Raw genomic sequence first — 24969 nt, forward strand, 5'->3', positions numbered from 1 at the left:
AGGCCGCAGCTGGGCCCGGAGCCTCCCGCTCTGCCCCGGTGTTTAGGGCTTCGTTCCCCTGCAGCTGCGGACGGGTTGGGACTGTGCAGCCCTGCGTTCGGTGTCGGGGAGCGCGGCCAGGCAGCAGGTTGTGGGGTAGGCCTGGGGCCTGGTGAGGGCTGAGGGCGCCAGATAGGCCAGGCCCGGCCTCAGCTTCCGTAGGAAACGGCTCGAAATAGGAGCAAGCCGGGCCTGTCCCCGGGGCTCCGTTACCCAACAGCTCCCACACACGGCCCCGCTCTCTCCCTTGGGGCGCGGGCTCCGTGTGGGGCAGGGGTCGGCCCCACAGCCCCTCACCCACCCTCTGTGGCAGCACAGGCCCCGCAGCCTCTGCCCCATAGCTCAGGCACACGTGGGGCAGCGCAGCGCTGCCACGGACTTTGCTCCCATCAAAGGCACCGCGCTGTGGCCATTGTGCTGCAGGGAGGAGCGGTGATCTCATGGCCCAGCCCTGGCTTTGTGCAAGTTATTTTGGGGGTCAATTATTAGTATTTTCTTTCCCCTTCCTCTGCCTTCGAACAATGCTGGTCCCGGTGGGGCCTCGGTTCACACCATTGTGTGGGGCCACACTGCCCTGGGAGCAGGAAGATCGTTATCAGCCCGGCTGAGAACTCCGCCAGGCCCTCAGCATGGGGCCAGCAGCGCCTGCATTGTGCCCTTGTTCTTTGGGGCACTGTACATTGGGGAGCACTGCGGCTTGGCCCCCGCCCCAAAACCCCCTGCCCACTGCTGCCCTGGCACCGTTATGGCCCTGGCTTTGTTGCCTTCCCCTAAGCCTCTCCTGTGTTTACCCAGGGATGGGTCTAATCTGTTTGAGGCTGACTGCCACCCTCTGACCCTGCCCAGCCCCAAAACGGTCTGTGCTTTCCCCCAGATAGGGTTGAAGCAGGGCTGAGGATGAGCCCACAAGCCCTTTCCAGGAACGGGAGCAGCAGTGCTGGCCCCATGCCTGCCCGAGTACTTCTTTTCCCTTTTCATACAAAGGCCACTCTGCTTCCCAGCACAAAGGCTGGGTTGGGGCCAGGGGCTGCGCCATGAGAGCCCCATCCCACACTGCACGATGCTGAGACTCAGCCTGGGAGGCTTTTTCGCACGATTCTCAACTTTTCCTTATGGGGGCAGGTGTTGTGTTTCCTGGCCCCCATGCTGGTGGCGTGGAAAGAGCCTGGATCAAAACCCACAGGCAAAGAGGGGACTGGTGCCACACTCGGCCTCTTTATTTGTGGAGAAAGCCAACAAGCTCCCCAGCGCCTCCGCCACTCTAGTGACCATGACCCCCCGCCTGGCAGCCCCCAGCAAGAGCGAGGGGCCTGGTGCCATTGCATCCCCCTGACACCACCCATTTGGAGGGGGACAGGGCCTGCCCAGGAGCCAGCCCTGGGGACAGAAGGACCTCGTGCAGCTGCAGCTCTGCCCGAGGACAGGTCCCCTGCCCTAAGTGGCTGCAGCTTGCCGGGGCACACGGATCCTCTCACCGTGTGGTTTGGCCACGCGCCCCTTCTTGACCACATCCATGCCAGCCAGCGCGTGCTTGCCCTTGGCCATCTTGCCCTTGCGGTGGCCGCACCACAGGCGCAGGCACTGCTCCTCCACCCGCTGCCGGTCGGCTGAGCTGGCGAGGTGCAGGATGTCCTTGTACCAGGTTTTGGGTGCAGGTGCTGCCAGCCAGGGCTCAGGACAGGGCGGGTGCCTGTCCTCCCTTTGCCGGGGTGTAGCACGGGCAAGCTGCTCGCCCCCAAGCACCTCCAGGGCTGTCTTGGCCACCGTCTGGGTAAAGCCATGCTCCAGTGTCTTGCAGTAGTAGACCCCGGCATCACGGCGGTGCAGCTGGCGGAAGAGCAGCCCTTGCTCTGTCTGCAGGACCCGCTCATCTGTCTTTACCTGTCGGCCATGGCTATGAGGTCAGTCCTTCATCCCTTTGGCGGGGAGAAGGGAAGGAGCAGGGCAGGGCGGGTGCTGGGGTCTCACCTCATCCCTCTGCTCATCCGGGGGTCTCTGCACAAACCACTGCACGCTGGCCTGCGGGGAGCGGGGCACACACTCCAGGAAGGTGCTGTTGTGCTCCATGCCATACAGCACCTTCTCTTCAACATGCTCCAAGTCATCCACTGGGGCGGAGACAGAAGTGTGTACATGGTGAAGGCAAAGCCAAGCCACTCTACGCCCCATCACCTCCCCAGGCGGCATGGCTTTGGTGCCCACCAGGGACAGACCTCCCTGAGGGCCCCGGCTTCCCTTGGGGCACCACAGGACAGGGCAATAGGGGTTCTGGACATCTCGGGACCCCCCAGCCTCTCACCAGTCAGGTTCTGGTCCAGGCACTGGTGCACAGAGCTAGTGTGGCGGACGTGGCGGCGCTTGCCCGAGGGCTGGTAGCGGGTACAGGCAGTGCCATCCCAGGCACAGTACGGGTCCCTGGCCAGGCAGCACTCAGCACAGGCAGTGCCGTAGCTCTTGCACTGGTGCAGCCGCACCTGGGCCACCCCCAGGCTGGCGCCCACATAAAGCTTTTGCTAGAGGAAGGCACAATACGGCAATGGTGGCAGCTACCTCCCAGTGGTGATGCTTGACCCCACCTCGTGTAGCCCCTCCTGGTCACCCACCCTGACCCCAACCCTGGACTCACGCGCTTGACAGAGATCTCCATCTGAGTGATGGGCACCGGCACCTGCAGGGGGAACAGCAGATGCAAAGCTTTGCCTAGCCTCGCCATGGGCTGCCCTGGGCCTCCACCTCCTGGTGCTCAACAGCGTGGTGCCATCCCTCCAGCCAAGCTCTCCATTCCTATGAGCATCCCCCACCTTAAAGACCTGCAGCTCCTCCAGGACAACTTCTTCTGTCACAGCTGAGCTCTGCATCTGCAGCACCACCACCTTCAGCACCGAGCCTGCATCTGGAGGAGGAGAATGGAGACGTGACCTCATGCCATACCAGACATCCACACGTGCCACCTGCACCGCATACCTGTCCCTAAGAAGAGGACATCATGCTGCCCATCCTCAGTATCCACACGGTCCACCACAAGCTGGAGCAGGCGCTGCTGCAGGTCAGTCTTCACCAGCAGCGGGCGGTGATGCCGTGGGCGCACAGCCCTGTACATGAGGGGGTGAGCGCGGGCGAAGTGCAGCACCTCGTCAGGCAGCTCCTTGGTGCTGCTGTATGGCCTCCGGGGCTGGTTGGTGGTCTTGCTGGGACACTGCAGGGACAGGAAAGACCCTGCTTGGCGCTAGCACACCCAGCCCCTCGTCAGAGCCAGTTTGGGTCCCTCCCCATCTTCCACTTTGGGATCATCTCCACCTTAGCCCCTCTGGGGATAGAGACCCCATTGGGATTGGTCCCATCACCCCCCATGGGGATGTGGGAACTGCTCACCACGCCCGGGCGCGGGTAGGGCACACGGCCCTCGTAGGCTCCCCACTGGTGGAGGGGGCTGTCCCGGTGGGCAAAGGGCCCGTTGAAGACTTCACGGATGTCGGCCATGCGGTAGACACAGACGGCGGAGCCCTGAAAGACATGGCTGGAAGGGGACAGTGACAGATGCATCGGTGGAGGACACAGGAGCTCTGAGATGTTTGTGCAGCCCAGACTGGGGCTGATGTCCCTTTGGGCTGGGGCTGAGCCACCCACCTGACTGTGCTGAAGAGTGCATAGATCTCTGGGTTCTTCCCATCCTTGGTCCTCAGCAAAAAGACATCCTCTGTGGAGGAGCAACCCGAGCCCTGGGGTTGACTGGTGGCCCCAAAGCCACAGAGCCGGTGGGGTCCCCAGTCAGCCCACCTCCCTTACCCAGCTCATCAAAATAGGTATCAATGCCGCCAGGACCCGGGACAGAGCACACCAGGCGGGCTTTGTTGAAGGTGCTCCACTTGTTGACCAGCACCCTCTGGCCTCCAGCATCATTCTGTAGGGATGGGGAGTGCTGTGACTGAGCACTCTGCACCCCTGGAGGCTTGGGAGACTTCACCATCTCCAAAACTCAGGAATTTGCCACTGATACAGGAAACCACCCCAGGCTTTAGGTCCCCAAAACCAGGCACCGAGTAGGCACAAGGGGAACATCTCTATGCCCTGCCATGTCCAGCATGGTGCCACCAGCATCTCACCACGCAGACCCGTGCCACCCGGCTGACGATGGTGTGCTCCTTGCTGTCTGCCTCCACCACCTTCTCCGTGAAGAAGAAATAGGCTTTGTCATCGTCTCGGTCATCGTTGTCTGGGATCATGTAAGCAGCCACGAATTTGGGGTCTGCAAGAGAGCCAAGAAAGGGAGCAGCTGCCATCTCTGCAGCCCACAGAATGGCTAGAAATGGGTGAGGAAGACCCATGTGAGGGCACGGGATGGCCAATACCATTGAGCAGGCGCTGGTCCACCTCAGTGCGCAGCGCGGCGCGGGTCCCGGTGCTGCGGAAGATGCCGGGATCACGGCCGAGGAAGTCCGCAGTGAGGCCAGCATAGAGCTCCCCACCTGACAGAGATGCCCTGAGTGCCACAACCACCCCAAGCCATGGGGACCAGTCCCAGTTCCAGTGCCCAGCACCCCAGAGGACCCTGAAGGCAACAACTCACCGATGATGGTGCTGGCAAATGCACGGTCAGGCTCATGTGGGCACCTGCCACGACCACTCTCCGTGCTACCAGGGTCCAAGATGAAGGCATGCTGGGTCTGGGGGAAGGTGGGACCATAATGGGGGCATGCTGGAGGCCTGTGTAGGGTTCACATCAGGCTTGCAGGCTCCCCAGCCTGCCTATGGGACCTGGAGCCCACGCTTTTTGGGGCAACCCATCTGCAGCAACTGGGTTTGGCAGGGGGTGGCAGATCCCTGGCTCCTGGCCAGGGCAAACAACAGGTCCAGAATCCCCATGTGGCCTCACATCACAGGAAGGAGGAGGATGGGCATGGGATGCTGCCATGAGCAGGTAGGTCCCTACCTCACCGCGGTGCCCCACGTAGATGAAGGTGCAGACGGGGTGGCAGGCACCCGTCCCGCAGGCCAGCAGGTGTGTTCTGTTGTAGGGCTGCAGCAGGCGGACGTAGTTGGCACAGTCGGTCTGGGGACAGGAAGGGAAGGGGGACGCTGGTGGGGACCATGTGGCAGGGCTGGGGCTGCTTCGGGTGGGCTCCACCAGCTAAGAACCCCAGCGCATTGCAAAAGGAATGGGCTTTTGGCTGCTCCTTCCCTCATTTTGTCCCTGCTTGTACTGAGTGAAGGGGAGGAAACAAAGGGAGGAAATGTGGGAGACGGAGACCCATGGCGGCCTTTGGCTGCCTCCGGACACAGAGCGCCTCTGACAGCCCCTTGGCTGCCTCCAGGCCCTACCAGTGGGGACAGTCCCCTTCCCTGGGGACCAGTAGGGATGACATCCCTGGGGACATCATCCCCCTCCCCAGCAATAGAGAAATCATCCCCTGCACCACATCCATATCCCTTGTGCCCTCCAGCTGGGTGCACACCCCATCCTCTCCCAAACCTGCCTGTGTTACGGGACAGGCTATGGGACTGACCGACGTGCAGGGGAGGCTCTCTCCATCCCCACCATTCTCAGGCACAGTCTCCTTGTGCTCAGCCTCTCCCAGCGCTGCCCACCCTGCTCCATCATCGTGAGGCCCCGTGTCTGCTGGGAACCTGCTGCTGAGCTGCCCCCAGCCTCCCCGCTGTTTATTTTCCCTTCGCAAAGAGCCTCCGAAATAGCAAGTTAAAAAAATACATGTAGGAAAAACCAAGGCTGTCCCAGCTTGGATCTGTCGGAGCTTGGAAAATAAACACACTGAGAAGGACGGGCATTGCCGGGAGGGGTTTGTGTGGGGTGGGGGAGCCTGGTGGCTATGGCCACCCCCCCGCCGTCCTCCAGTTTCAGGTCAGGGCAGGGAGGATGCAAAGTAATTGCAGAGAGGGGAACGGGGTCACTAAGCCAGATCAGGCTGCACGTTTCCCACACAGGGGGGTAGTGGGGATGGCCAATTCACCCCGCAGCACAGCAGCTCACACCCCTCCATCAGCACCCTGCTGAGACCACGCACAGCTCCATACATGGATGCTCTGCCACGCAGGGCTGCAGGGCAGCTCCCAGCCCGTGGATTTTGGCTCTCTGAGCTCAGGTTCCCCACCCCATCTGCTCCTGCGTTATTGTTGTGTCCACATTCAAGCTGCCCTGGTCCCATAGATGGGATTTGCAGAGCCCGGTGCTCCATCACCAGCTCCCTGCCTCAGTTTCCCCCATGCCTGCAGCAGTCCCATGGTCCCACATCCTAGCTGTCGTCAGCTGCAGAGACTCACTGCTGGGTCCTTCCCCTTCCGAAAACACTCCTCCGTCTGTCCAGGCAGTGGCGGCCAGTAGATCTGGAACACAAAGGTCCTTTGGGAGCAGGTGGAGGGGACAGCGGGCACGGACTCCTTGTGACCCTCATCCCTGGGCTGCTGGGACAAGCTCGGGAACCACCACCCCCCAGCAGCTAATTGCTTCGGGATGCCTTTTGGAGTCCTCGCTGTGGGGTGGCTTCACCTGGCACGGGGTGGTCACAGTGCCTGCAGGACCCGGCTCACCTCCTTGGTGTCGGCGCTGGCCCTGTCCAGACGCAGGGAGTAGAGCACATCCTTGCCCCCAATGAAGAGCCGGTCACGGTACTCATCCAGGTAGAGGGAGCGGAAGCCCAGGAAGCCCCGGTGGCCAAAGAAAAGGACGGAGCGGTTCATACCCAGGAGCTCTGTGAGGCAGGGAGAGCAGTGTCAGCAGGAGCCGTGCTGGCCCCAGAACCCCATGGGATGCTGCAGGAGCAGGGGCACGAGGGCGTGCTGGAGCCATCCTGGCATGGAAAAATGGAGAAGGTTGGTGTGACGTAGCACTGAGATGTCCCAGGGTGTGGGGCACGTTGGGGAGGAGCGGTCACAGCGTGGGCATCAAGGGATGCTGAGGTGATGAGGAAGTGGCTTTGGGGTGCCGAGGAGGGCAGTGGGGGCTCGGCAAGGTGGAGCACTGGGTACCGAACGCCTCGGCTCTGTGGCACCCCCAGCCTGGGGGACAGGGCAGAGAAGGGGGGGGTTCAGCTTCAGTGAGCCTCAAAACTGCAGCACTGACCCCAGGCCTGGCCCCTGAGCGGAGGAGGAGGAAGACAAAGGGCCATTGATGGGCACAGCCATCCCCAGACGCGCCCAGGGGGCTGCCAGCTGCTGCGTCCCCATTCCCAGGCAGGGCGTCCCCAGCATGGCCCAGGGTCCATCCCCAGGAAGAGGAGGGGGGGGGGGGGGGGAAGCAGTGCTCACACACGCAGCCCTGAGACCCCCTGCCCCACTCCCTGGGGACCCCCAACCCCAGGCACCCTCCCAGCCCCCCAACCTCTCCCGCTCCCCTGGGCCAAACCCAAGAACACACCATCGTCTCCTTCTGTTCTTGCCCAGCAATAATATTTTCCCAGCTCAGAATAACATTGGCAAAGTCGACAAAGCTGCTTATATTGTTTCAAGCGTGGATTTCCCTTCTCCCCAGCCCCGGTCGATTCCTCCCACGCCTCATGTTACACTGGTGCCGCATGCCCTCTCCCCAGGGACCATCATCCGGCCGGGGGTCCCCATGGGGGGAGAGACCACCGAGGGGACAGCAGCAGCTGGGGGCGCGATGCCCCGGGATGCAGAGCAGGGACGGTCCCACTGCTGGGAGGCAGAGCGGATGGCAAAGGGTGGGTTGGGGCGGCAGGGTGAGCTGGGGACACGGCCACCCCGGCAGTGCCACCGCGGGAGGTGACGTCCCCTCTGCCCCTCTTGCTGCCCCCAAAGCGGCTCCCGAGGGCGCAGCCAAGCGCACACCGAGTGAGAGCAGGCTTTGGCTTTGCCCGCTTTTTCATTCTCCAGGCGGTTCAGAGGCTCCTAATGGTTTTAATTGAAACGTTCGTTCGTTTCGTGGGAAATTTCGGCTTCTGTTTCCAATTTGGAAGAGGAACAGAGTAATCAACTTAAGAAGGAAAAGAGAGAGAGAGAGAGAAAAAAAAACCACGCTTCAAAAGGTTCCCTGTGCCCCGGGGTGCTGGGCACCCGCCCGCCACCGCCAGCCCTCGTGGGGCCAACGTGATGCCACGGCCCATCAGGCAGCAAAGCAGCACCCAAACCCCACAGCCGGCTCTGCCGGGGACCCCAAAAGCTCCCCCACGCAGCCTGAAGCTGTAGGATCCCACCGTGGGCACCTGTCGGCCCCGGGCCGAGCAGCCCCGCCGTGCCTCAGTTTCCCCCCTGCCAACAATTGCCTCGTGCTGTTGGGATTGTTTCATTTTTGAGAGCTGTTGGTCGCTTCTACGCAGCACGGGGCGGGTTGGGGCGCTCCGGAGCCCCGCTCGGCTGCCAGGTTGGGCTGAAATCGGTGCCTGCATTCGGCTGGGGACCCAGGAGCGCCGGACGAGACTTAAACCCGAGCGCAGCGTCCATCGCGGCGACCCCCGCGGATGGGCGCACCCGTGGGATGCCCTCGCTCCCCTCCCAGCGCCGTGCCTCGCTTTCCCCACCCGGCACTGGGAACGAGGGCTGCTCCCCTCCAGCCCCACTCTTCCTCATCCGCCTCCTCGTCCCCTACGTTCCATAGCCCCCACAGCCCATCCAGGACCCCCCCATCCCCGGAGCCGCACCGAGACGCGATCTCCACCCCATCATCTCCCCCCCACCCCCAAATCCCGACCCTTTTCCCCCCGGCCCGGCTCACCGCGGTAGGGCAGGCGGAGCCGGGGCGGGCTGCTCCCCGCGGCCAGCAGCGCGCCCCACAGCCAGCCCAGCGCTGCCGCCGCCCGCATCCTCCTCCCGGGGCCGCCGCTCCCCGGGGCCGCCGCTTTTATGGGGCCGCGCTCCGCCCCGGCCCGCCCCGGCCCCAGCCCGGCCCCCGCCCCGGGAGCCCCAAGGGCTGCGTCCCACGGGAGGGGTGCGCAGAGGGTCCCCCAGTCTCCGGTTCGCAAAGAGTTATAGGGAGCAACCCCGGGGTCCTCCCCAGCCAAGAGGATGGGGAGTAGGGAGGGTCCCCCAAGGATGGCGTTCTGCAGGAGCACGCTGCTCTCCCAGAGTCCGCGAGCCCACGAGCAGGGGACGCGGTGGGGATACGGGGAGCGGGACCACGGGCTGCTGTGGCCATGGGGACAAAGCAGCCGGAGACTTCGGGCAGGAGATGCGCCGTGCCCCCCCCGAGCTCCGGCACCGCCCCGGCGCTGCGTGGGAACCCGGTGCAGCACGCAGAGCTCTGCCGGTCCCGACCTGCACCAGTGCGCCCCGGCGGGGCTCGGGCAGCCCCGGGCACAGCTCCCCGGGGGTGGGCACAGCTTCTGGGCGGGATGCGGCACCCTCGGGTGCTGGGCACAGCACGGCTGGGGGTGGGAGCAGGGAGCGGGGCCAAACCCTCGGGCACCTCTGGCAGGTGAGCACGGGCTCCTGCCGGGGCTTGCACATCGCTGCCAGCTCTGGGGCCCGGCACAGCCGCCCTGGTAAGATCCCACAGGAGGGAGCGGAATTAACCTCAGCGCCTGCCCACAGTGCCCCAGGCTGAGCAGGATCCCACCCGGGCAGCGCTCCGCTGCTGCAGCCTCTTCTCTGTCCCCAACAAAATCAGAACGCCCTCGGGGCCGTGGCTACCTACGGCACTGCCCATGTGCAGGCAGACACAGCTGCTCCTGGCCTTGCTTACCAGGAAGGTTTATTGAGTGAATGTGCACGGCGAGGATAGAGGGGCGTCAGCTGGGAGGCACGGCCCCGCAGCCCTGGAAGTGGTCAGGGATGGCTGCAGGGGCACAGGGCACACCGGGCTCCACTGGCACACGGCCCCCAGGGTGGCACAGCCAGGACACGTGGCACCATCAGGCCAGCCCACAGCACAGCCACGGCAGAGGGGCACGGAGAGACGTGGCACGATGCCCCCCGTCCCCTCCCAAAGGCTCAGCCCTCGGCAGGCAGTGGGGGCACAGAGGCCAGGGCGGGCAGGAGGCGGGCGTAGATGTCAATGCCCCGCAGGAAGACATCCTCGTTCAGGAACTCATTGTGGTCGTGGAGCAGCACCGGGGTGCGGTTCATGGGCGAGAAGCCGAGGGCTGGGTACCCTGCCTGGGGATGGGGGAGCACAGTGAGCCCGGGGCGGGCAGCGGGGCCACGGGTGGGCTGGGGCAGCACTCACCGCCCGGATGTAGCGGCTGTCGGTGGCAGCCGGGAAGATCTCCAGCTTGAGAGGCAGCTTCCTGTAGGGCAAGCCGTGGCATCAGCGTGGCACGGGGACCCACCCAGAACCAGCCAAGGGCCCTAAGCCATGTACCCTACAGGATGCTCAATCCTGTTCTTGCTGATGCAGTGGAGTTCAGTGAGGCGCTGGCATGGCACGGGGCACCTCTCCCATGCTGCCACGTCCCCACGCTACGCGAGGACCGGGGGGCACAGCCCGGGTGCCACCATCCCACTGCACTACTCACTACTCACATGTCCCTGCAGACCCCACTGAAGGCTTTCCACCACGGGTCAGACTCCTCCGTGGAGGTGATTTGCTGGTCCATGCATTTCTGAGAGGTGGAGGCAGCGGGTGGGCACACAGCAGGGGAGGGGCGGCGCAGCGTGCCGAGCCCCCCCCCCCCATCCCCACAGCCCCTCACCTGGTGAAACTCATACGTGACACCATCCCCAGCCGCCCGGCACCACGCAGCCACCTGCTCCTCGAAGGCCTGGGGCAGGCAGCACAAGAGGGTGTGAGCAGGGGCACCCCCAGCCCGCTCCCCCCGCACGGGGCCAGCACTGTGCCCACCTTCAGGTCCACGGTGGGTGGGATGCGGATGTCAAAGCCGACGGCCATCTCAGAGGGCACCACGTTGAAGGAGACTCCCCCCTCCAGCATGGTCATGTTGAGCGAGGTGACATCCCCCAGGGTCAGGCTTGTGTTGGACTTAAGCCTCGGGGGATGCAGGGGACAGTCACCCTCTGCCCCCAGAGGAGGGGAAGTGCTCCTGGCCCCCACCCCCATGCAGGTAAACTGAGGCACGGGGATGCAGTGCTGGGTCAGAGCCTCGCTTGGGACCCCCTGGATGCCAAGGGAGGACAGGGCCCCTCCGAGGACCACGGTGAGGCCAACGCAGCCCCTCCAGCCATGTCCTACCTCTGCTTCTCGCTCTCCCTGAAGCCCAGGAAGGAGGTGATCACTTTGTGCTGGGGAGGCAAACACCTGATGTAAGCATCCCAGAACCACCTGGACAGGGGGTACCATACCCCACGCAGCCCCTCTCCCCGTGCCCCCCCGTCAGCAGCTCCCAGCCACAAGCCCAGTGCCCACCACGGAGGGCTCCCACCCCGGGCCCTCTCAGGGCACCCCACTGCCCCCATTCCCTTACCAACTTCTCGGCCGCGGTGTTGGTGATGAAGCGGGACCCATGGCCAGGGCTGCCCGTGCACTTCACCTTGATCCCTGAGGGAGAGGCGCTGAGCTGGGTGCACCCAGCACCCCAGTGCCCAGCAGAGCAAGGGACAGGACGGCGGGCACACCGTTACTCACACCAAGGGCTCTTCTCGCCATAGAAGACGCTGTAGGTGTCAGACGGGCTGGCCAAGCCTGTGGTGGGCACAGCAAGGGGGTGAGATGCGTCCCAACTGGTGTACTGTGGGGTCAGCGGCTGGGATGCCCACGGGGAACCCAGGAGCCGCGCTGAACGCCCCTGCCTTGGGGAGCAATGCCAATGTGCACGATGCCACGAGGTCCCGTTGGGTCCCAGCACAGCCGTGCCACCACTCACCCTCGTCCAGGGCAAAGCCCACGTTGAGTGCTTTGAACTCCGGGCGCTGCAAGAACATCACCATGCCCTTGTGCCCGCCCACCTCCTCGTCTGTGGGGAGAAAGCTGCCGTGGGTGAAGGCATCCTCCACCCCACCGCCGCGCTTCCACGCCAGCCTGGTGCCATTGGCCATCCCCAGAACTGCACAGCCTAGAGCTGGCGGAGCCCAAAACCTGGACAGGCTGGCAGGGTTGTCCCACGTCCAGGATGAGGGGAGCCACACAGCATCCACCCAGCCCACCCCGTTCCCCGGGAGGGCGCTCACCAGGCACAAAGCTCAGGTGGATGGTGCGGGCAAAGCTCTTCCCCTCTGCCTTCAGCCTTCGGATGGCCTCAAGGTACCTGCGGGCGACGCGAGGTGGTGGTTTGAGGGTGCTGGGTGTGCAGGGAGCGGGGCCGACAGCCCTGAGCCGTCCCGTGCACCAAGCCCCCACTCACTGGATGGAGACGCACTTCATGTCCTGGGCACCCCGGGCATAGATGTTGCCCTGGGAATCCTTAACAGCCTCGAAGGGCGGGTAGGTCCAGTGCTCCTGTGGGAACATCGGCCGTCACCCCACGCCACGAGGCTACCCCTGTGCCCGGCCCCTCCGGCCCCGTACCTCGAAAACTGGCACAACGTCGGTGTGGGAGTTGAGCAGGATGGAGCGCAGGCGGGGATTTGTGCCCGGCCAGGTGAGGACCAGCACCACGCGGCCCTGACACACCTGTGAGCAAAGGCTGCGTGTCACTGGGGTGGGACAGGGGGACGCAGGGGTTGGGACGGGCCCGTTCCCCCGCTGAGGCCGCTGGGCAGCCACAAGCAATTCAGAGCAAGTAAAACGGAGACCCGAAACCCCGAGTGCCAGCCACTGTCCCTTCCTGGCCAGGCGCAGGGGACATCTGCAGCCGGCGTCACCCTGCCTGCTCCCTGGCTAATCATAGCACAGCCAGCCACAAAGGTCAGAGGGACAGGCACGGTGCAGGCTGCGTGGGGAGCTTACAGCAGCACCTGGGTCAGCAGAGCGTTAGGGCAGCAGCGGGCACCTCCTGCCAGCCGTGGGGTGGCGGGGAGAGGTGGTAGGGAGAGGAGGACTGCCATGGGACGGGACCAGCCCTGGGGCTGCCCCGCTCACCTCCACTTTCTGGCACTCCAAGCCCAAGTCGGTGCCCACACGCTCCAAAAACTGGACGGCCGCATCTGGGGATGAGAAAGGATGGATGAGGGGGTGGATTCGTGGCAAAGCAAGGGTGGCCTTGCCCAAAGCACGGTGGGGATGAGGCGCCGCGGCGTTCCTTGCACCGGGACTGCAACGGCCCTGGCCTCGAGGATCAGGCACGTGGGTCCAAAGAGCGATCCAAAGAGCGGCGCAGGGGAAGGAGCCGCGCTGCCAGCTCCGGCCCTGCGTGCCCCCCCCGGCGAATCCCTGCCCCCCTCACCGTAGTCGGGCTTGGGGTGCACCGTGTCGATCCTCAGGTACTCCCGGAAAAGTGTCACCGAAGGGTTCTCCGAGGCCCCCGTGCTCTTCCCTTGCTTGCCGGGTGCCATTCCCGGACTGCAGAGCCGCGGAGGAAGAGACGGTTAACTCCCCCCCCCCCCCTCCGCCCCTCGCCCCTCCGAAGCAGGACGGGGCAAAGTTCGGCCCTTGGGAAGGAACGGGGCCGAGGCGGGGGTGGAGGGGCCGCGGGGTGCGGCGGGGGCTGCAGGAGGGCGGCGGGGGGTGCGCGCACACGGGGCTGAGGCGGGGCGCAGGAACGAGGGAAACGCCGCGGCTTTGGGGGGCGGAGGGCACGAGGAGCGCGGGGGAGCGCACGGTCCCGCGGTCGTGGTGCGGGGAACCGGGAGACCGAGGGCGCGCGGCCCCATAACCGGGCTGCGGGCAGGGGGTGGGAGGTTCGGGGCCGCCCCCCCGCCCGACGCCGCCCGCTCCCGGCCCCGAACCCCCGCCGCCCCCGGCCCTACCTCCGCGCCGCCGTCGCTGCCGGTCCGCTCCCGCTCCGCCCCCCCGGCCCCGCTCCGCTCCGCCTCGCTCCATCCCGCTCCGCCCCGAGGCGCTCGGGGACACGGCACAGAGCGGAGCACGGTGTTTATTGGCCTCGGGACAAGCGGCTCGCACCTCCTTCCTTCCAGCTCGCCGCCCCCCCCGCCCCCGGCCAGCACGGCAGCATCGTGCCCGGAGCCCGGCACAGGGGGCTGCCCCGCCAGAACGTCCTTCCGAAACTCCGATTAGTGACCGGAGGGCGGTGGGCACAGAACAGCCCTCCCACCCCCCCAAGGCAGCGGGCACAGCCCCAAAGCTGCTGGAGCTCAGGGAGCGTTTGGTCATCGCTCTGAGCGCTTGCGTGGTTCCGTGAGGAGCCAGTGTTTGGATTGGGTGATCCCCGTGCACCTCTTCCAACTTGGGATATTCCATAATCCCACGGTTCTACGAGCGTGTAACCTCCGGTCCCAACCACAGGAGGGAGAGGCGATGCTGCAGGAGGGCACTGCAGGAGAATCACCCCCAGCCCCGCACCGCCACCTCTCCACCTCCCAGCGTGGCACGGGGACAGAGGCACAGCCCCGCTGCCCTCTGCTCAGTGCGGCAGCACTCAGCTCACTGCAGCTGGCCCAGGAAGCCCAGCAGGGCCCGGTGGAAGTCCTCGGGCTTGTCCATATAGCAGGCATGGCCAGCGCCGGGCAGCACAACCACGCGGTGCTTGGGGAGGTGCCGGAGGCTCTGCAGGGCCTGCTGGCCCAGTCCGGTGTCGCGGTCACCATACAGAATCAGCGTGGGGGTCTGAAAAAGAGGAGAGAAAGGATACGGGGGAGGCGGGATGTCGACCAACCCCGGCCCCATCGCCACCCCCGTAAAGCTGCAGGGGGGCAGAGCCCAGAGCTGGGACAGCAGCTCCCGGCAGCCTCCCGGCCCCCCCCACCGGCCCCACCTGGACCTGCTGGTACTGCACGGCGCCGTATTCCCGCGTACCCACGGGGGCGATGGGCACGAAGCCGGCCAGCTGCCGGCCGTGCGCCAGGAGGAAGGGCAGGGCGAAGCGGCCGCTCATGGACGGGCTGACGAGGACCGGCCTCCGCAAGCCCAGCCGCTGCACGACGTGCCGCAGGAAGGCCGCCCGACCCCGCTGCGTGGCCACCGACCCCGCGGGGGGCGAATCCCCATAGCCTGGGGGGGGGGGGGGAAGAGAGGATGCGGGGCTGAGGTGCAGCGGGAGGGCCCCGCGAGCCCTTTGGGGCGGCCGTGTGCCGGCCTGGAGGTGCGGCACCGCCCCGGCACTCTCGCTCCTACCAGGCAGGTCGATGGCGACGGCGCGGTGTCCCTCAGCGGCGAGCAGCGCCAGCGTGCCCAGGGCCTGCCACGTGCCGGAGCTGAAGGCCTGGCCGTGCAGCAGCAGCACGTCGGGCCTGCGGGGGATTGGGGGGGGGCAGGGTGAGGACACGAGGGCTCGGCACGGCGCGGGGCCGCCGACCGCCCGCTGAGGGACGGCCACGGCCCGGCGGGACGCGGGGAGCCGCCGGCCGACCCACCTGCTGGCCGCGAGGGACCGCGGCGCGGCGGCCTCCCTGTAGGCGACGGCGGGGTCGCCCGGCGCCACTCCCGCCCGCACCGTGGCGTTGGCCGGGAGTCGGGCCGGGACGTGGCGGCGGGCGGCGGGCGGCAGCAGCAGCAGGCCGCAGGCCAGCAGAGCGCCCAGCGCCAGCAGCGCCGCGCGGCCGCGGGGCATGGCTGAGTGCCGGGGTCGGGCCGCCGCCCCGCGGAGCGCCCGCACTGAACCCGGGGCGCGACCCCGTTCGGCCGCGCTCGGCTCGGCGGGGCTCGGGAACGCTCGGCTGAGCTCGGCAGCGCTCGGCAGGGTTCGGCTGAGCTCGGCAGCGCTCGGCTCGGCTAGGCACGAAAACACGCATTCGCCACACCGTCCTCACGAACCGCACCGATAAAAGCCATCCCCGTCCCCGAAATCAACACCACGGCCTTTCGGCGGTGTGGAGGGGACGCTCCGCCCCTCGTCCCCTTGCATGCTACAGAAGCTGGCGGGGCTCGGGTAGGGCTCGGGGAGCTCAGGTAGCGCTCGGCAGGGCTCGGGTAGCACTCGGATGCGCTCGGCAGGGCTCGGAAAGAGCTCGGAAGGGCTCAGTTCGGCTCGGGCTGAACTCAGTACGGCTCGGCACGGCTCGGGCTGAACTCAGTAGGGCTCGGCTCGGCTCGGGCAGGGCTCGGCAGGACTCGGCTCGGCTCGGGCAGGACTCGGCTCGACTCGGGCAGGGCTCGGCAAGGCTCGGTTCCACCCGCCCGCCCTCGGCCGTGCCCGCCAGGCGGCGCCGCCGCTCCCTCCGCCCCCCGCGGCCTTCGGACCCGGGCGGTGCCCCCAGGCCCGGGCCGGGCTCGGAGCGGTACCGAGCCATGGCCGGCGCGCTGCTCACCGAGGGCACCGTGGCGGTGGACGGGCAGAGCCTCTTCTACCGGGAGGCCCGGCCGCAGCAGGCCCCGCGGCTGAACGTGCTGCTGCTGCACGGCATCCGCTTCTCGTCGGACACCTGGCTGCAGCTGCGCACGCTGGCCGTGCTGGCCGACGCCGGCCACCGGGCCGTGGCCGTCGACCTGCCGGGTAAGGCACGGCCGAGGGCACGCGGCGACGGCGCGGCGGCGGCCGTGTGACGCGGAGCCCCTCGCCCGCAGGCCTGGGCCGCTCCAAGGACGCCGCGGCCCCCGCCCCCATGGGGCAGCCGGCGCCGGGGGCCTTCCTGAAGGCGGTGGTGGAGGCGCTGGGCCTGGCCCCGGCCGTGCTGGTCAGCCCGTCGCTCAGCGGCATGTACTCGCTGCCCTTCCTCTTCCAGCACGGGCACCTGCTGAAGGCCTACGTGCCCGTGGCGCCCATCTGCACCGAGAAGTTTGAGGCGGAGCGCTACGGCCGCGTGGAGGTGAGGGGGGTTTGGGCCGGAGCGCCTTCCCTTCCCGGCCCCCGTCTCTCCTCCGGGAGGAGAGCTGCTCCCGCCGGAGCTGCAGCGCTGCGCTGGGCGCGAAGGACGGCGAGCGTGGCCGCAGCCTGCGTTCCTCCCCGCAGACACCCACCCTGATCGTCTATGGGGACCAGGACGTCGAGCTGGGCCAGCTCAGCCTCGGCAACCTGCGGCACTTGGCCCGCCACCAGGTGCTGGTGCTGCAGGGCGCCGGGCACGCCTGCTACCTGGACAAGCCCGAGGAGTGGCACCGCGGGCTGCTGGCCTTCCTGCAGCAGTTGGAGTGAGTGGAGTGGGGGGCGGCCGTCCTCGGCACCGCCGCTTCGTCGGGACCAAATAAAACCCTGAGATGTGCTGCCCCCCTCCTGCTTTGTTCCCTCCTCGCCGCGGCACGTGCAGCGGGCGACGGCCACCCTCCTCCTGGCCTCGTCCCTATTCTCTCCTCTCCTGCTTTGTTCCCTCCTCGCTGTCTCGCACGCATCGGTTGACGGCGGCCCTCCTCCCGGCCTCATCCTCTTCTTCCTCTTCCCACCCCTCCGGCCGCACACCCACTCCTAGGTTAATCCTCAGGGGCTTAAAAGGTGACTGTCATCCCCAGCCGTCCTCTGCCTTGCGGTGGCAGCCAGCATGTCCCAAGCACCCGGCGGATTTATGGTCACCAACAGATGGGGGGGAGGGGGGGGGGGAGGAAAGGCAGGGGGAGGCCAGACAGACACCCGGCCGGACAGACACAGTGCCGCTCCGTGCCCGCCACCTGCCTTTCCCCACTTGGTGCTGCTGAGCCGGCCCTGGGGATGCAGATGGAGACGGCAGCGGGGTGCCACCCTTCCCCCCCCCCCTCTCCCCCCCGTGCTCCCCCTCCGAGCCTGCCTGGGCTTTAGCTGCTTACGCCAGGGCCTATGAGGATTTAGCGGGGGAGGCATGCGGGCAGCGGGGGGGTGGGGGGGGGTGACACTGGCAGCGTGTCGGTGTGTGACGGGGGGCACGGAGGGGGGTCGGGGCGCGGTGGCATCGGAGGGTCTGGCACGGGGGTGCTCAGCATCCATCTGCTGCTCCGGCACCGCAGCCCTAAGGGTGCCCACCCCCCAACAGCACCCCTGGGTGCCGCCTGCCCGGCGCTGCCCGCCCGGTGCCCTTGAGCCCTTGAGCCCAGCCAGCTGATCGGCTTCCAGGAACAAACAACAACAACAAAAAAGCAATTACAAAGAGGGGCGATGTGCGAGCCAAGTGTGTGTGTGTGGGGTGGGGGGGGGGACAGGAATGTCCCCAGCGGTGGCAGATGGCCTTACCCAGGGTGCATTGTTCCTTTTAGTGTCTCTTATCCGCTGTAATAGGATCCCGGAGGGAGGGCTGTGGGAGAGGGGAAGAGCGAGGGGGGCCCCAGCGGGCCGGGGTGGGGGCCGGGGCTGCCAGCCTGCCCCGCGCCCGTCAAGCGGCTCATTGTTCGCGGCCCGGGTGGCACGGGGCGGCCCCGGCGGCATGCGGCACTGAGCGGCGGCGGTGCGGAGAGGTACCGGGCTGCGAGCGGGGCGGGGGGAGCGGAGAAACTTTCCTTCTGGGCGATGGGGGGTGGCCGCGCTGTCCCCTCACCACCTCCCGCTGCCACCCGGCCCTCGTCCCCACGCCCCCCCGGCGGCAGAGAACACGGTGCTTTCCCCCCCCCCCCCCCCAACCCCATCCCCCCACCCCCGCCACCGGCTCTCGTGCCCCCGCTTTTGTCCCCGCTGGGTCACCCGGAGGGGCTCGGGGGCTGCAGGCGCTGCCGCCGCCCCACCCCGCGCCCCTGATGGCCACCGCGGCGGCGAGCCCTGCCAGCACCCAGAATAGCCGTGCCCCCCTCCCCCCGACAGCGCCCGCAGATCGGGCCCCAGCCCCACCGCGGGTGCTTTGTTCCAAAGCCGCTTGGCATCGCCGCCGGCATCCCGCCCACCCGCTCCCGGACACGCGGCGATTGTCCCCTGCCGTCCCCTCCCCGGCCGCCTCCGGGCGTGGGGTGCTGCCGGGTGCCTCCCCCCCCCTTCCCCTAGGCAGCCCCGAGCCGGGGGTCCGGCCGCCCCCAGCCCAGGGGTCGGGACACCTGGCCGTACCCCGCAGGAACCCCCCATGTCCCCCAGGCCATGGCATCGCCGGACAGAGCGAGCGGCCCCAGAGAGCCGCAGCTCAGCATCACCCTGACCCTCCGCATGCTGATGCACGGCAAGGTAACCTGCCCTGGGGATGGGGGAGTGGTTCCGGGGGGAAGGGGGGGGGGATTTCGTGCCCCTCACCCTAAGTCTGAGCTGTCCTCACCCCTGGGGACGTGTGGTTGGTGATACTGGGACCGCCCGCTAACAGAGCTGCCCTCTGCTCCCACAGGAGATCGGCAGCATCATCGGCAAGGTAAGAGCGGGGGGATTTGGGCTGTGCCACCCGGGGGGGCTCCCGGCCCTCACCGCCAGCCCTGTTCCTCTTCCCACAGAAAGGAGAGACGGTAAAGAGGATACGGGAGCAGGTAAGGGCGCGTGGGGCGGCTGCGGTTACCCCTGTCCTGGTGGCTCTGAGTGGGATGGGACAAGGACAGCAAGGGAGGGGGTGACACAGAGCTGAAGCAGTGCTGACGGGACGCACCGCCGTCCCCAGAGCAGCGCGCGCATCACCATCTCGGAGGGCTCCTGCCCCGAGCGCATCACCACCATCACCGGCTCCACCGACGCCGTCTTCCGCGCCGTCTCCATGATCGCCTTCAAGCTGGAAGAGGTGGGCGCTCCCTGCCCTATAAGGAGGCTCTGGGAGCCCCCCGCTCCCAGGGGAGGCCCGGCGTTACGTGCGTGTCCCCCTCTGCAGGACCTGGGGGACGGCACGGCGGCGGGGAGGACACCGGTGACGCTGCGTCTTGTCATCCCAGCCAGCCAGTGCGGCTCGCTCATCGGCAAGGCGGGCACCAAGATCAGGGAGATCCGGGAGGTGAGATCCCCCGGAGCCCACAGTGTCCCCCAGCCGGTCCCACCCAGGTCCCATAGCCCCTCCCTTCCTCTCCCCCCCCCCGTTTTCTCCCCAGAGCTCGGGGGCTCAGGTGCAGGTGGCTGGCGACCTGCTGCCCAACTCCACGGAGCGCGCCGTCACCGTCTCGGGGGTGCCGGACACCATCATCCAGTGTGTGAGGCAGATCTGTGCCGTCATCCTGGAGGTACCGGCAGCCGGCTCACGGTGCTGCGGGGTGTGGTGTGGGCTGGGGGGACCTTGACCCCATTGCTCATCCCCCTCCACCTCCTTTCGTCCCTGTGCAGTCGCCTCCGAAGGGGGCCACCATCCCCTACCACCCCGGGCTCTCCCTGGGCACCATCCTGCTCTCTGCCAACCAGGTAAGGGGCACCGGGGCAAGGGGGACCCCCTGATTGCATGGGCACGGGTCCCTGTATGGTTCCCAGCTGATTCCCATCGTCCCCCCTCCCAGGGTTTCTCCATGCAGGGGCAATACAGCGGGGTCCCTCCGGCTGAAGTGAGTCTCTCCCAGCTCTGCTCCTTGGTTCATGGGGCCAGTCCTGGGGGTGTCTCCATGGGCACAGGGCCTGGCAGCCTGCAGCTGGGGTGGGGTGGAGTTGGATGGGATGTAGTATGATGGGATGGGATGGGGTGGGGTGCGGTGGGGTGGGGTGGGGTGGGGTGGGGTAGGGTGCAGTGAGATGGGGTGGGGTGGAATGGGATAGGATGAGGTAGAATGGGATAAGATGGGGTACAATGCAGGGGGGTGGGGTACGATGGAAGGGGGAGGGGTGGGATGGGATGGAATAATGTGGGATATGGTGGGAGGGGTTGGGATGGGGTGAGATAGGATGGGGTGGGGAACAATGGGAGGGGGAGGGATGGGGTCAGATGAGATGGAGTACGATGGGAAGAGGGTAGGATGGGATATAATGGAATGGGATAGGATGGGGTATGATGGAATGGAATGGAGTGGGGTAGGATGAAATGGGTTGGAATGAGGTGGAATGGGATGGGATGGAATGGGGTTTAATGTGATGGGGTAAGATTTGATGGGATGGGATGGGGTACAGTGGGAGGGGGTGGGATGGGGTGAGATGGGATGAGATGGAGTAGAATGGGTTGGGATACAATGTAATAAGATAGGGCTGGGTGGAATGTAATGGAGTGTGATGGGATGGGATGGAGTGGGATGGGTTGAGGTGGGGTGGGATGTGCACTGTGTGGATGCCAGAGTCCAGCCAAGGGCACGAAACCATGCCATCATGCCTGCCCTTCTATTGTCTGCGTCTCCTCTCTCTCCCTGGACAGGTCACAAAACTGCAGCAAATGTCAGGGCACACCGTCCCCTTCCCACCACTGGGCCACCCACCCTCCATGGTTCCAGGTGAGCTCTCCGTGGGGCTGGAGAAACAGTGAGTTGTGCCCTTCTTGCTCCATGCCTGGCCCTTACAAGGGCATGGGAGTCCACGTCCTCTTCTCCCATCTTCAGTGCCATCTCCTTGGCATGCCGTCACGCACCAGAAAGACCCTGGCTTTGGTCTCCTGATGTCCCAGTGCCCCCAAGCCCTCCACCCCAATGACAGGAGCTCCAGTGCCCACATCCCGTCTTCCCTATGACCTTTCCTTATGGGTCCTTTGGGTTTGTCTTCACAGCAACGTCCCCCCATGTTTGGAGGGCACGGGGCTCCTGGAGACCCCCCTAACTCCTCCATTTCTCCCTCCAGGGCTGGACTCAAACTCCCAAAGCAGCTCCCAGGAGTTCCTGGTGCCCAACGATGTAAGTGTGGGTCCTCACCAAGTCCCCATTTCCCCCGACAAGGCCGTGCCCCGCTCACCATGGTGCTCCCCCCCCAGCTGATCGGCTGCATCATCGGCCGGCACGGCAGCAAGATCAGTGAGATCCGGCAGATGTCGGGCGCCCACATCAAGATTGGGAACCAGACCGAGGGCTCCAGTGAGCGGCACATCACCATCACCGGGTCCCCCGTCAGCATCACGCTGGCTCAGTACCTCATTACCACCTGGTAAGCGCCCCAAAGAGCTGGGGCGGGATGCTGGCACCGGTGACAGAAGGCACTGGGCAAAGGTCCGTGTGCCCTGCAGAGGGCAGGTGGTCCCTTTGCCACCGTGCCCCTCACCATGCCGTTTGACCCCCCCCAGCTTAGAGACGGCCAAATCTACCTCCCAGGTGCCACTCGGCCCTGGCTCCGTGGACCTCGGCGTGGGCTTCTCGCAGCCGCTCGCTCCGGGCTCCGGCGCAGCGCTGCCTGCTGTCCCTGCCGCCCCCCCGGCTCTGCTGGGCACCCCCTACGCCCTCTCTCTCTCCAACTTCATCGGCCTGAAGCCGCTCTCCTTCCTGGCGCTGTCCCCGTCCTCCGCGGCAGGTGCCAATGGTGGCACTGCCACCTACACGACCAAGATCTCGGCGGCCAATGGCACCAAGAAAGCTGACAGGCAGAAGTTCTCCCCCTACTGAGACCCTCCGTGGGTGAACAAGGGAGGTCCTGGTGCCACCCGGTGCCGAGGACACCCCCCGTCCTCCACCCCCTCCCCCAGTCGCCCCTCCCAGCACCCCATGCCCAGGGGAGGGGGACCCAGAGGTGATGGCCTCTGGAGCAAAAAGGAGTTGCTCCAATGCCCGTCCTGGCAGCACTGTGTCCCCTCTCCCCCCCAGACTTGCTGTGGTATGGGTAGGAGGGCTGTCCCTGCCGGGGGGACATCCTCCCACTCCCTGGTGTCCCTTGTCCCTACCCCTGCCCACACTGCTGTCCCTCTCCTGCCATCCCCAGCCCTATGGGCTGAACCCCAGAGCTGCTGAGGGGCTGCCTGGCCTCTGTGGGGTCCCCCCATCCCCTGGCTGCGTCGGGGGGACTTTCCCCTAGGCAGTCACCTCCCTCCCAGCAACGCCCCCAAGAGCCTGCTGGCTTGGAAACGCTGTATATATAAGTCTATATTTTTCCTCCTTTGTAACTTATCAATGGTTTAATAAAAAGATAAAATTTATGTGAAAAAGATAAATTTTCCACTCCCCAAGTGGAGACTCCCCCAGCTCAGGGGGGGAGGGTGCATGAGGTGACAGCAGAGGGGTGGCCCTGTAGCCAGTGATCTTCCCTGAGCCCCCTCCCTGCCCCGGGCACCTTTCCCCAGCCCCTATTGTTGGGGTGGGGTTTCCTATTTTTGGAGGCTGGGGGCACAGCATCCCCCCCAACAGCATCCTGACTTTCAGGAGGGGAGGTACTGGGCACCATGGGCACTGGTGTTATGGTGTTAGTGGTGTTATCTGCGGGCTGGGGAGGGCGCAGGGTGACCCTGGCAGGAGTCCCGCAGGAGGATGGCCCCCCAACCTGTAGCCCCTTGGCTTCCCGTGTCCCACGTGCTGCGGGAGCCAGGGATGCTCCCAGCCTGCAGAATGGAAATGATAGCACCCGAAATGCGGCCAAGAGCCCTTCCTGCAGCACGCGGGCTGGGACAGCGGGCAAAACGTGGCCCAGGAGCAAAGAGGATGGGTCCCAGAGCTACAGCGGCACGGAGCTCTGCTCTTGGACGCTCTCTTCGGGAACCTGGCCCGGGATGGGGCAGCCCCCCTTGCCCTGCTCCAGCCTGTTCCTGGGGCTGATGCACCCAGCGTGGGTTTCCAGCGTGCAGGTAGCTCTCTGGAGGAACTGCAGGACGTTTTCCTGGACGGAGGCCTCGGAGATGGCCAAGCACAGCTCCTGGCCCAGCGGGCGGTGGAGAAGACTGCGCCAGAGCCGGGCCAGCTCCTGGCGGATCTGCCGGTTAAGCAGCCCGTAGAAGAAGGGGTTGATGGCGAAGGAGGAGTAGGCAATCCAAGTGACCACCATCTCGCCGTGCCCACCGCCCTCCGCAGCGGCACCGACGGAGGAGTGCAGGTGGAAGGCGAAGAAGGGCAGCCAGCAGCACAAGAACTGTCCCACGATGAGGAGCAAGGTGAGGATGGCTTTGTTCCCCCCCAGAAAGCGCTCGGGTGCCAGGCGGGGCAGCGGCAGGTTCCGCACGGTGACGATGGTCAGTTGGCTGGCAATGGAGTCGCAGCGGGGCCGTGGGGCGGCCGGCGGGGCGGGCGCGTGCTGGAGGGCTGCCAGCCGGGCCACCCGGTAGACACTGCAGTAGACGGCGAAGATGATGACGGTGGGCAGGACGAAGCAGGCGATGCTGAAGATGACGACAAAAGCCTTCTTGTGGGCCCCAGGGCTCCAGTAGACCGTGCAGCGGCTGGCGCTGGTGGCCCCGTTGTCTTGAGGCCAGCCCACCAGTGCCAGGATGGTGATGAGGACGGACTTGACCCAAATGAGGATGACCCCGGCCACGGCCAGCCTGATGGTCATCTTGACCTCGTAGCGCAGGGGGTGGACAATGTAGTAGTAGCGCTCGACGCTGATGACGGAGACGGTGAGGATGGAGGCGCTGATGAAGCAGACGTTGAGGAATATCAAGGCCTGGCACTCGGCGATGCTGTAGATGACCCTGTCGAAGCAGGAGGAGCTGGAGATGATCCCCAGAGGCATGAGGAAGATGGCAGAGAGGAGGTCAACCACGCAGAGGTGGCAGACGAAGATGAACTTGCGGACGAGGGGGGTCTTCAGGATGACCACCATCACCACCACGTTGGCCACTAGGGCAGTGACAGTGAGCAGGACCATGCAGAGGAGGCCCAGCACCTCCCGTGCTGTGGACTGCTCTGGAATGGTGGGGTCCCCCAGGCTGGCTGTGGCATTTGGCCCCATCCGGCTCGCCATGCCCACGGGGACTAAGCCAGTGGCTCCGCTGCCGGTGTCACACGGACAGACTTCCTGCATCCCATGGAGGGAGAGCCCACCGTGAGCATGGCCGCTGTCTCCTCATGGCACCTTGCCTGCTGGGGAAGGAGAAGGGGATGGAGCAAAACCAGAGCACCAGAGAAACCCAGAGGTGGTCTCCGAAATATCCTGGAGAGATGGCAGGGCAGGGATGGCACTGTGGGACCTGCTGGCACCCCAGCCAGCCCGACGCCCCGTCCCCTGTCCTGCAGAGGGACGAAGCCAACCCCACCCACCCCATACCTGCTGTGGGTCCCCCTCCTCACTGCCGGGGGTCACCAAGCAGCGGGGTGGCACCAACGTACCTCGGCTCCTCGGGGATGGGAGATGCTTCCTTCCCTGGGACCGGTCCTTGTCACCAGCACTGCTCATGCTGCAGGAGTGGGGCTCCCAGCGGCCACATCCACCCCTCCCTGGCTGTCACCCATTAGTCATCCTGTTTGCCTGT

At 66.1% G+C, this 24969-nt stretch overlaps 7 protein-coding genes across 12 annotated transcripts in view; 3 read left to right on the plus strand and 4 right to left on the minus strand.

Annotated features, from left to right (window-relative positions):
* LOC101747452 (serine/arginine repetitive matrix protein 2-like) overlaps positions 1–24969 on the plus strand; it is a 500571-nt gene that overhangs the window by 376617 nt on the left and 98985 nt on the right. The gene's annotated exons all lie outside the window — the stretch shown is intronic.
* Positions 1233–8825, minus strand: SEMA3G (semaphorin 3G). Its single transcript, XM_015292849.4, has 16 exons — positions 8723–8825; positions 6583–6743; positions 6316–6378; positions 4970–5089; positions 4607–4703; positions 4389–4505; positions 4143–4285; positions 3826–3940; positions 3667–3736; positions 3412–3556; positions 3004–3235; positions 2841–2932; positions 2666–2707; positions 2339–2552; positions 2008–2147; positions 1233–1920 (listed from the first exon to the last, which is right to left on the minus strand). Exons 1-16 carry the CDS (start codon positions 8808–8810, stop codon positions 1474–1476), a joined length of 2286 nt encoding a protein of 761 aa, XP_015148335.2. The 5' UTR covers positions 8811–8825; the 3' UTR covers positions 1233–1473.
* ACY1 (aminoacylase 1) lies at positions 9681–13778 on the minus strand. Of its 2 annotated transcripts, none has more exons than XM_015292854.4 (15): positions 13747–13778; positions 13224–13339; positions 12920–12984; positions 12407–12511; positions 12243–12337; positions 12070–12146; positions 11766–11855; positions 11528–11584; positions 11367–11440; positions 11135–11184; positions 10787–10931; positions 10638–10706; positions 10468–10547; positions 10172–10232; positions 9681–10101 (listed from the first exon to the last, which is right to left on the minus strand). In XM_015292854.4, the coding sequence occupies exons 2-15, from the start codon at positions 13330–13332 to the stop codon at positions 9937–9939; spliced, it is 1242 nt and encodes a 413-aa protein (XP_015148340.2). In that variant the 5' UTR covers positions 13333–13339; positions 13747–13778; the 3' UTR covers positions 9681–9936. The 2 variants fall into 2 exon arrangements, with proteins under 2 accessions (XP_015148340.2, XP_046756087.1); XM_046900131.1 differs by having other exon boundaries at positions 11766–11960.
* On the minus strand, positions 13856–15514 carry ABHD14A (abhydrolase domain containing 14A). The gene is made up of 4 exons (XM_015292858.4): positions 15310–15514; positions 15071–15186; positions 14712–14947; positions 13856–14563 (listed from the first exon to the last, which is right to left on the minus strand). The coding sequence occupies exons 1-4, from the start codon at positions 15504–15506 to the stop codon at positions 14381–14383; spliced, it is 732 nt and encodes a 243-aa protein (XP_015148344.2). The 5' UTR covers positions 15507–15514; the 3' UTR covers positions 13856–14380.
* LOC107056877 (alpha/beta hydrolase domain-containing protein 14B-like) lies at positions 16142–17095 on the plus strand. Its single transcript, XM_015301851.4, has 3 exons — positions 16142–16388; positions 16460–16701; positions 16845–17095. The coding sequence occupies exons 1-3, from the start codon at positions 16184–16186 to the stop codon at positions 17025–17027; spliced, it is 630 nt and encodes a 209-aa protein (XP_015157337.3). The 5' UTR covers positions 16142–16183; the 3' UTR covers positions 17028–17095.
* Positions 18131–22707, plus strand: PCBP4 (poly(rC) binding protein 4). 5 transcript variants are annotated; one of them, XM_015292855.4, is made up of 13 exons: positions 18131–18250; positions 18835–18941; positions 19096–19119; positions 19199–19231; positions 19360–19476; positions 19564–19683; positions 19778–19906; positions 20007–20081; positions 20174–20218; positions 21013–21088; positions 21429–21481; positions 21559–21728; positions 21865–22707. In XM_015292855.4, exons 2-13 carry the CDS (start codon positions 18858–18860, stop codon positions 22178–22180), a joined length of 1242 nt encoding a protein of 413 aa, XP_015148341.2. In that variant the 5' UTR covers positions 18131–18250; positions 18835–18857; the 3' UTR covers positions 22181–22707. The 5 variants fall into 5 exon arrangements, with proteins under 5 accessions (XP_015148341.2, XP_015148342.2, XP_040502493.1 ...); XM_015292856.4 differs by having other exon boundaries at positions 18855–18941; XM_040646559.2 differs by having other exon boundaries at positions 18855–18941; positions 21893–22707.
* Positions 22668–24896, minus strand: GPR62 (G protein-coupled receptor 62). Its single transcript, XM_004944468.5, has 2 exons — positions 24827–24896; positions 22668–24580 (listed from the first exon to the last, which is right to left on the minus strand). The coding sequence occupies exon 2, from the start codon at positions 24519–24521 to the stop codon at positions 23220–23222; it is 1302 nt and encodes a 433-aa protein (XP_004944525.2). The 5' UTR covers positions 24522–24580; positions 24827–24896; the 3' UTR covers positions 22668–23219.

The sequence above is a fragment of the Gallus gallus genome, chromosome 12 (genome assembly GCF_016699485.2).
Source record: "Gallus gallus isolate bGalGal1 chromosome 12, bGalGal1.mat.broiler.GRCg7b, whole genome shotgun sequence".
NCBI lineage: Eukaryota > Metazoa > Chordata > Aves > Galliformes > Phasianidae > Gallus > Gallus gallus.

What these genes read in the sequence shown, in the direction of transcription:
- SEMA3G (XM_015292849.4), bottom strand. Translation starts at nt 8,810, where the DNA reads ATGCGGGCGGCGGCAGCGCTGGGCTGGCTGTGGGGCGCGCTGCTGGCC. An exon ending in GCTCCGCCTGCCCTACCGCG is followed by an intron (nt 6,744 to 8,722) that starts GTGAGCCGGGCC and finishes CCTGCCTCACAG; the next exon opens with AGCTCCTGGGTATGAACCGC. An exon ending in GGAAGGGGAAGGACCCAGCA is followed by an intron (nt 5,090 to 6,315) that starts GTGAGTCTCTGC and finishes TCCTGTCCCCAG; the next exon opens with ACCGACTGTGCCAACTACGT.
- ACY1 (XM_046900131.1), bottom strand. Translation starts at nt 13,332, where the DNA reads ATGGCACCCGGCAAGCAAGGGAAGAGCACGGGGGCCTCGGAGAACCCT. An exon ending in TGGAGTGCCAGAAAGTGGAG is followed by an intron (nt 12,512 to 12,919) that starts GTGAGCGGGGCA and finishes CTTTGCTCACAG; the next exon opens with GTGTGTCAGGGCCGCGTGGT. An exon ending in TGGCGAGAAGAGCCCTTGGT is followed by an intron (nt 11,441 to 11,527) that starts GTGAGTAACGGT and finishes CCTCTCCCTCAG; the next exon opens with GGATCAAGGTGAAGTGCACG.
- ABHD14A (XM_015292858.4), bottom strand. Translation starts at nt 15,506, where the DNA reads ATGCCCCGCGGCCGCGCGGCGCTGCTGGCGCTGGGCGCTCTGCTGGCC. An exon ending in CGGTCCCTCGCGGCCAGCAG is followed by an intron (nt 15,187 to 15,309) that starts GTGGGTCGGCCG and finishes AATCCCCCGCAG; the next exon opens with GCCCGACGTGCTGCTGCTGC. An exon ending in TGCAGTACCAGCAGGTCCAG is followed by an intron (nt 14,564 to 14,711) that starts GTGGGGCCGGTG and finishes CCTCTTTTTCAG; the next exon opens with ACCCCCACGCTGATTCTGTA.
- LOC107056877 (XM_015301851.4), top strand. Translation starts at nt 16,184, where the DNA reads ATGGCCGGCGCGCTGCTCACCGAGGGCACCGTGGCGGTGGACGGGCAG. An exon ending in CGTGGCCGTCGACCTGCCGG is followed by an intron (nt 16,389 to 16,459) that starts GTAAGGCACGGC and finishes CCTCGCCCGCAG; the next exon opens with GCCTGGGCCGCTCCAAGGAC. An exon ending in AGCGCTACGGCCGCGTGGAG is followed by an intron (nt 16,702 to 16,844) that starts GTGAGGGGGGTT and finishes TCCTCCCCGCAG; the next exon opens with ACACCCACCCTGATCGTCTA.
- PCBP4 (XM_015292855.4), top strand. Translation starts at nt 18,858, where the DNA reads ATGGCATCGCCGGACAGAGCGAGCGGCCCCAGAGAGCCGCAGCTCAGC. An exon ending in AGATCAGGGAGATCCGGGAG is followed by an intron (nt 19,684 to 19,777) that starts GTGAGATCCCCC and finishes TTTTCTCCCCAG; the next exon opens with AGCTCGGGGGCTCAGGTGCA. An exon ending in AGTTCCTGGTGCCCAACGAT is followed by an intron (nt 21,482 to 21,558) that starts GTAAGTGTGGGT and finishes CTCCCCCCCCAG; the next exon opens with CTGATCGGCTGCATCATCGG.
- GPR62 (XM_004944468.5), bottom strand. Translation starts at nt 24,521, where the DNA reads ATGCAGGAAGTCTGTCCGTGTGACACCGGCAGCGGAGCCACTGGCTTA.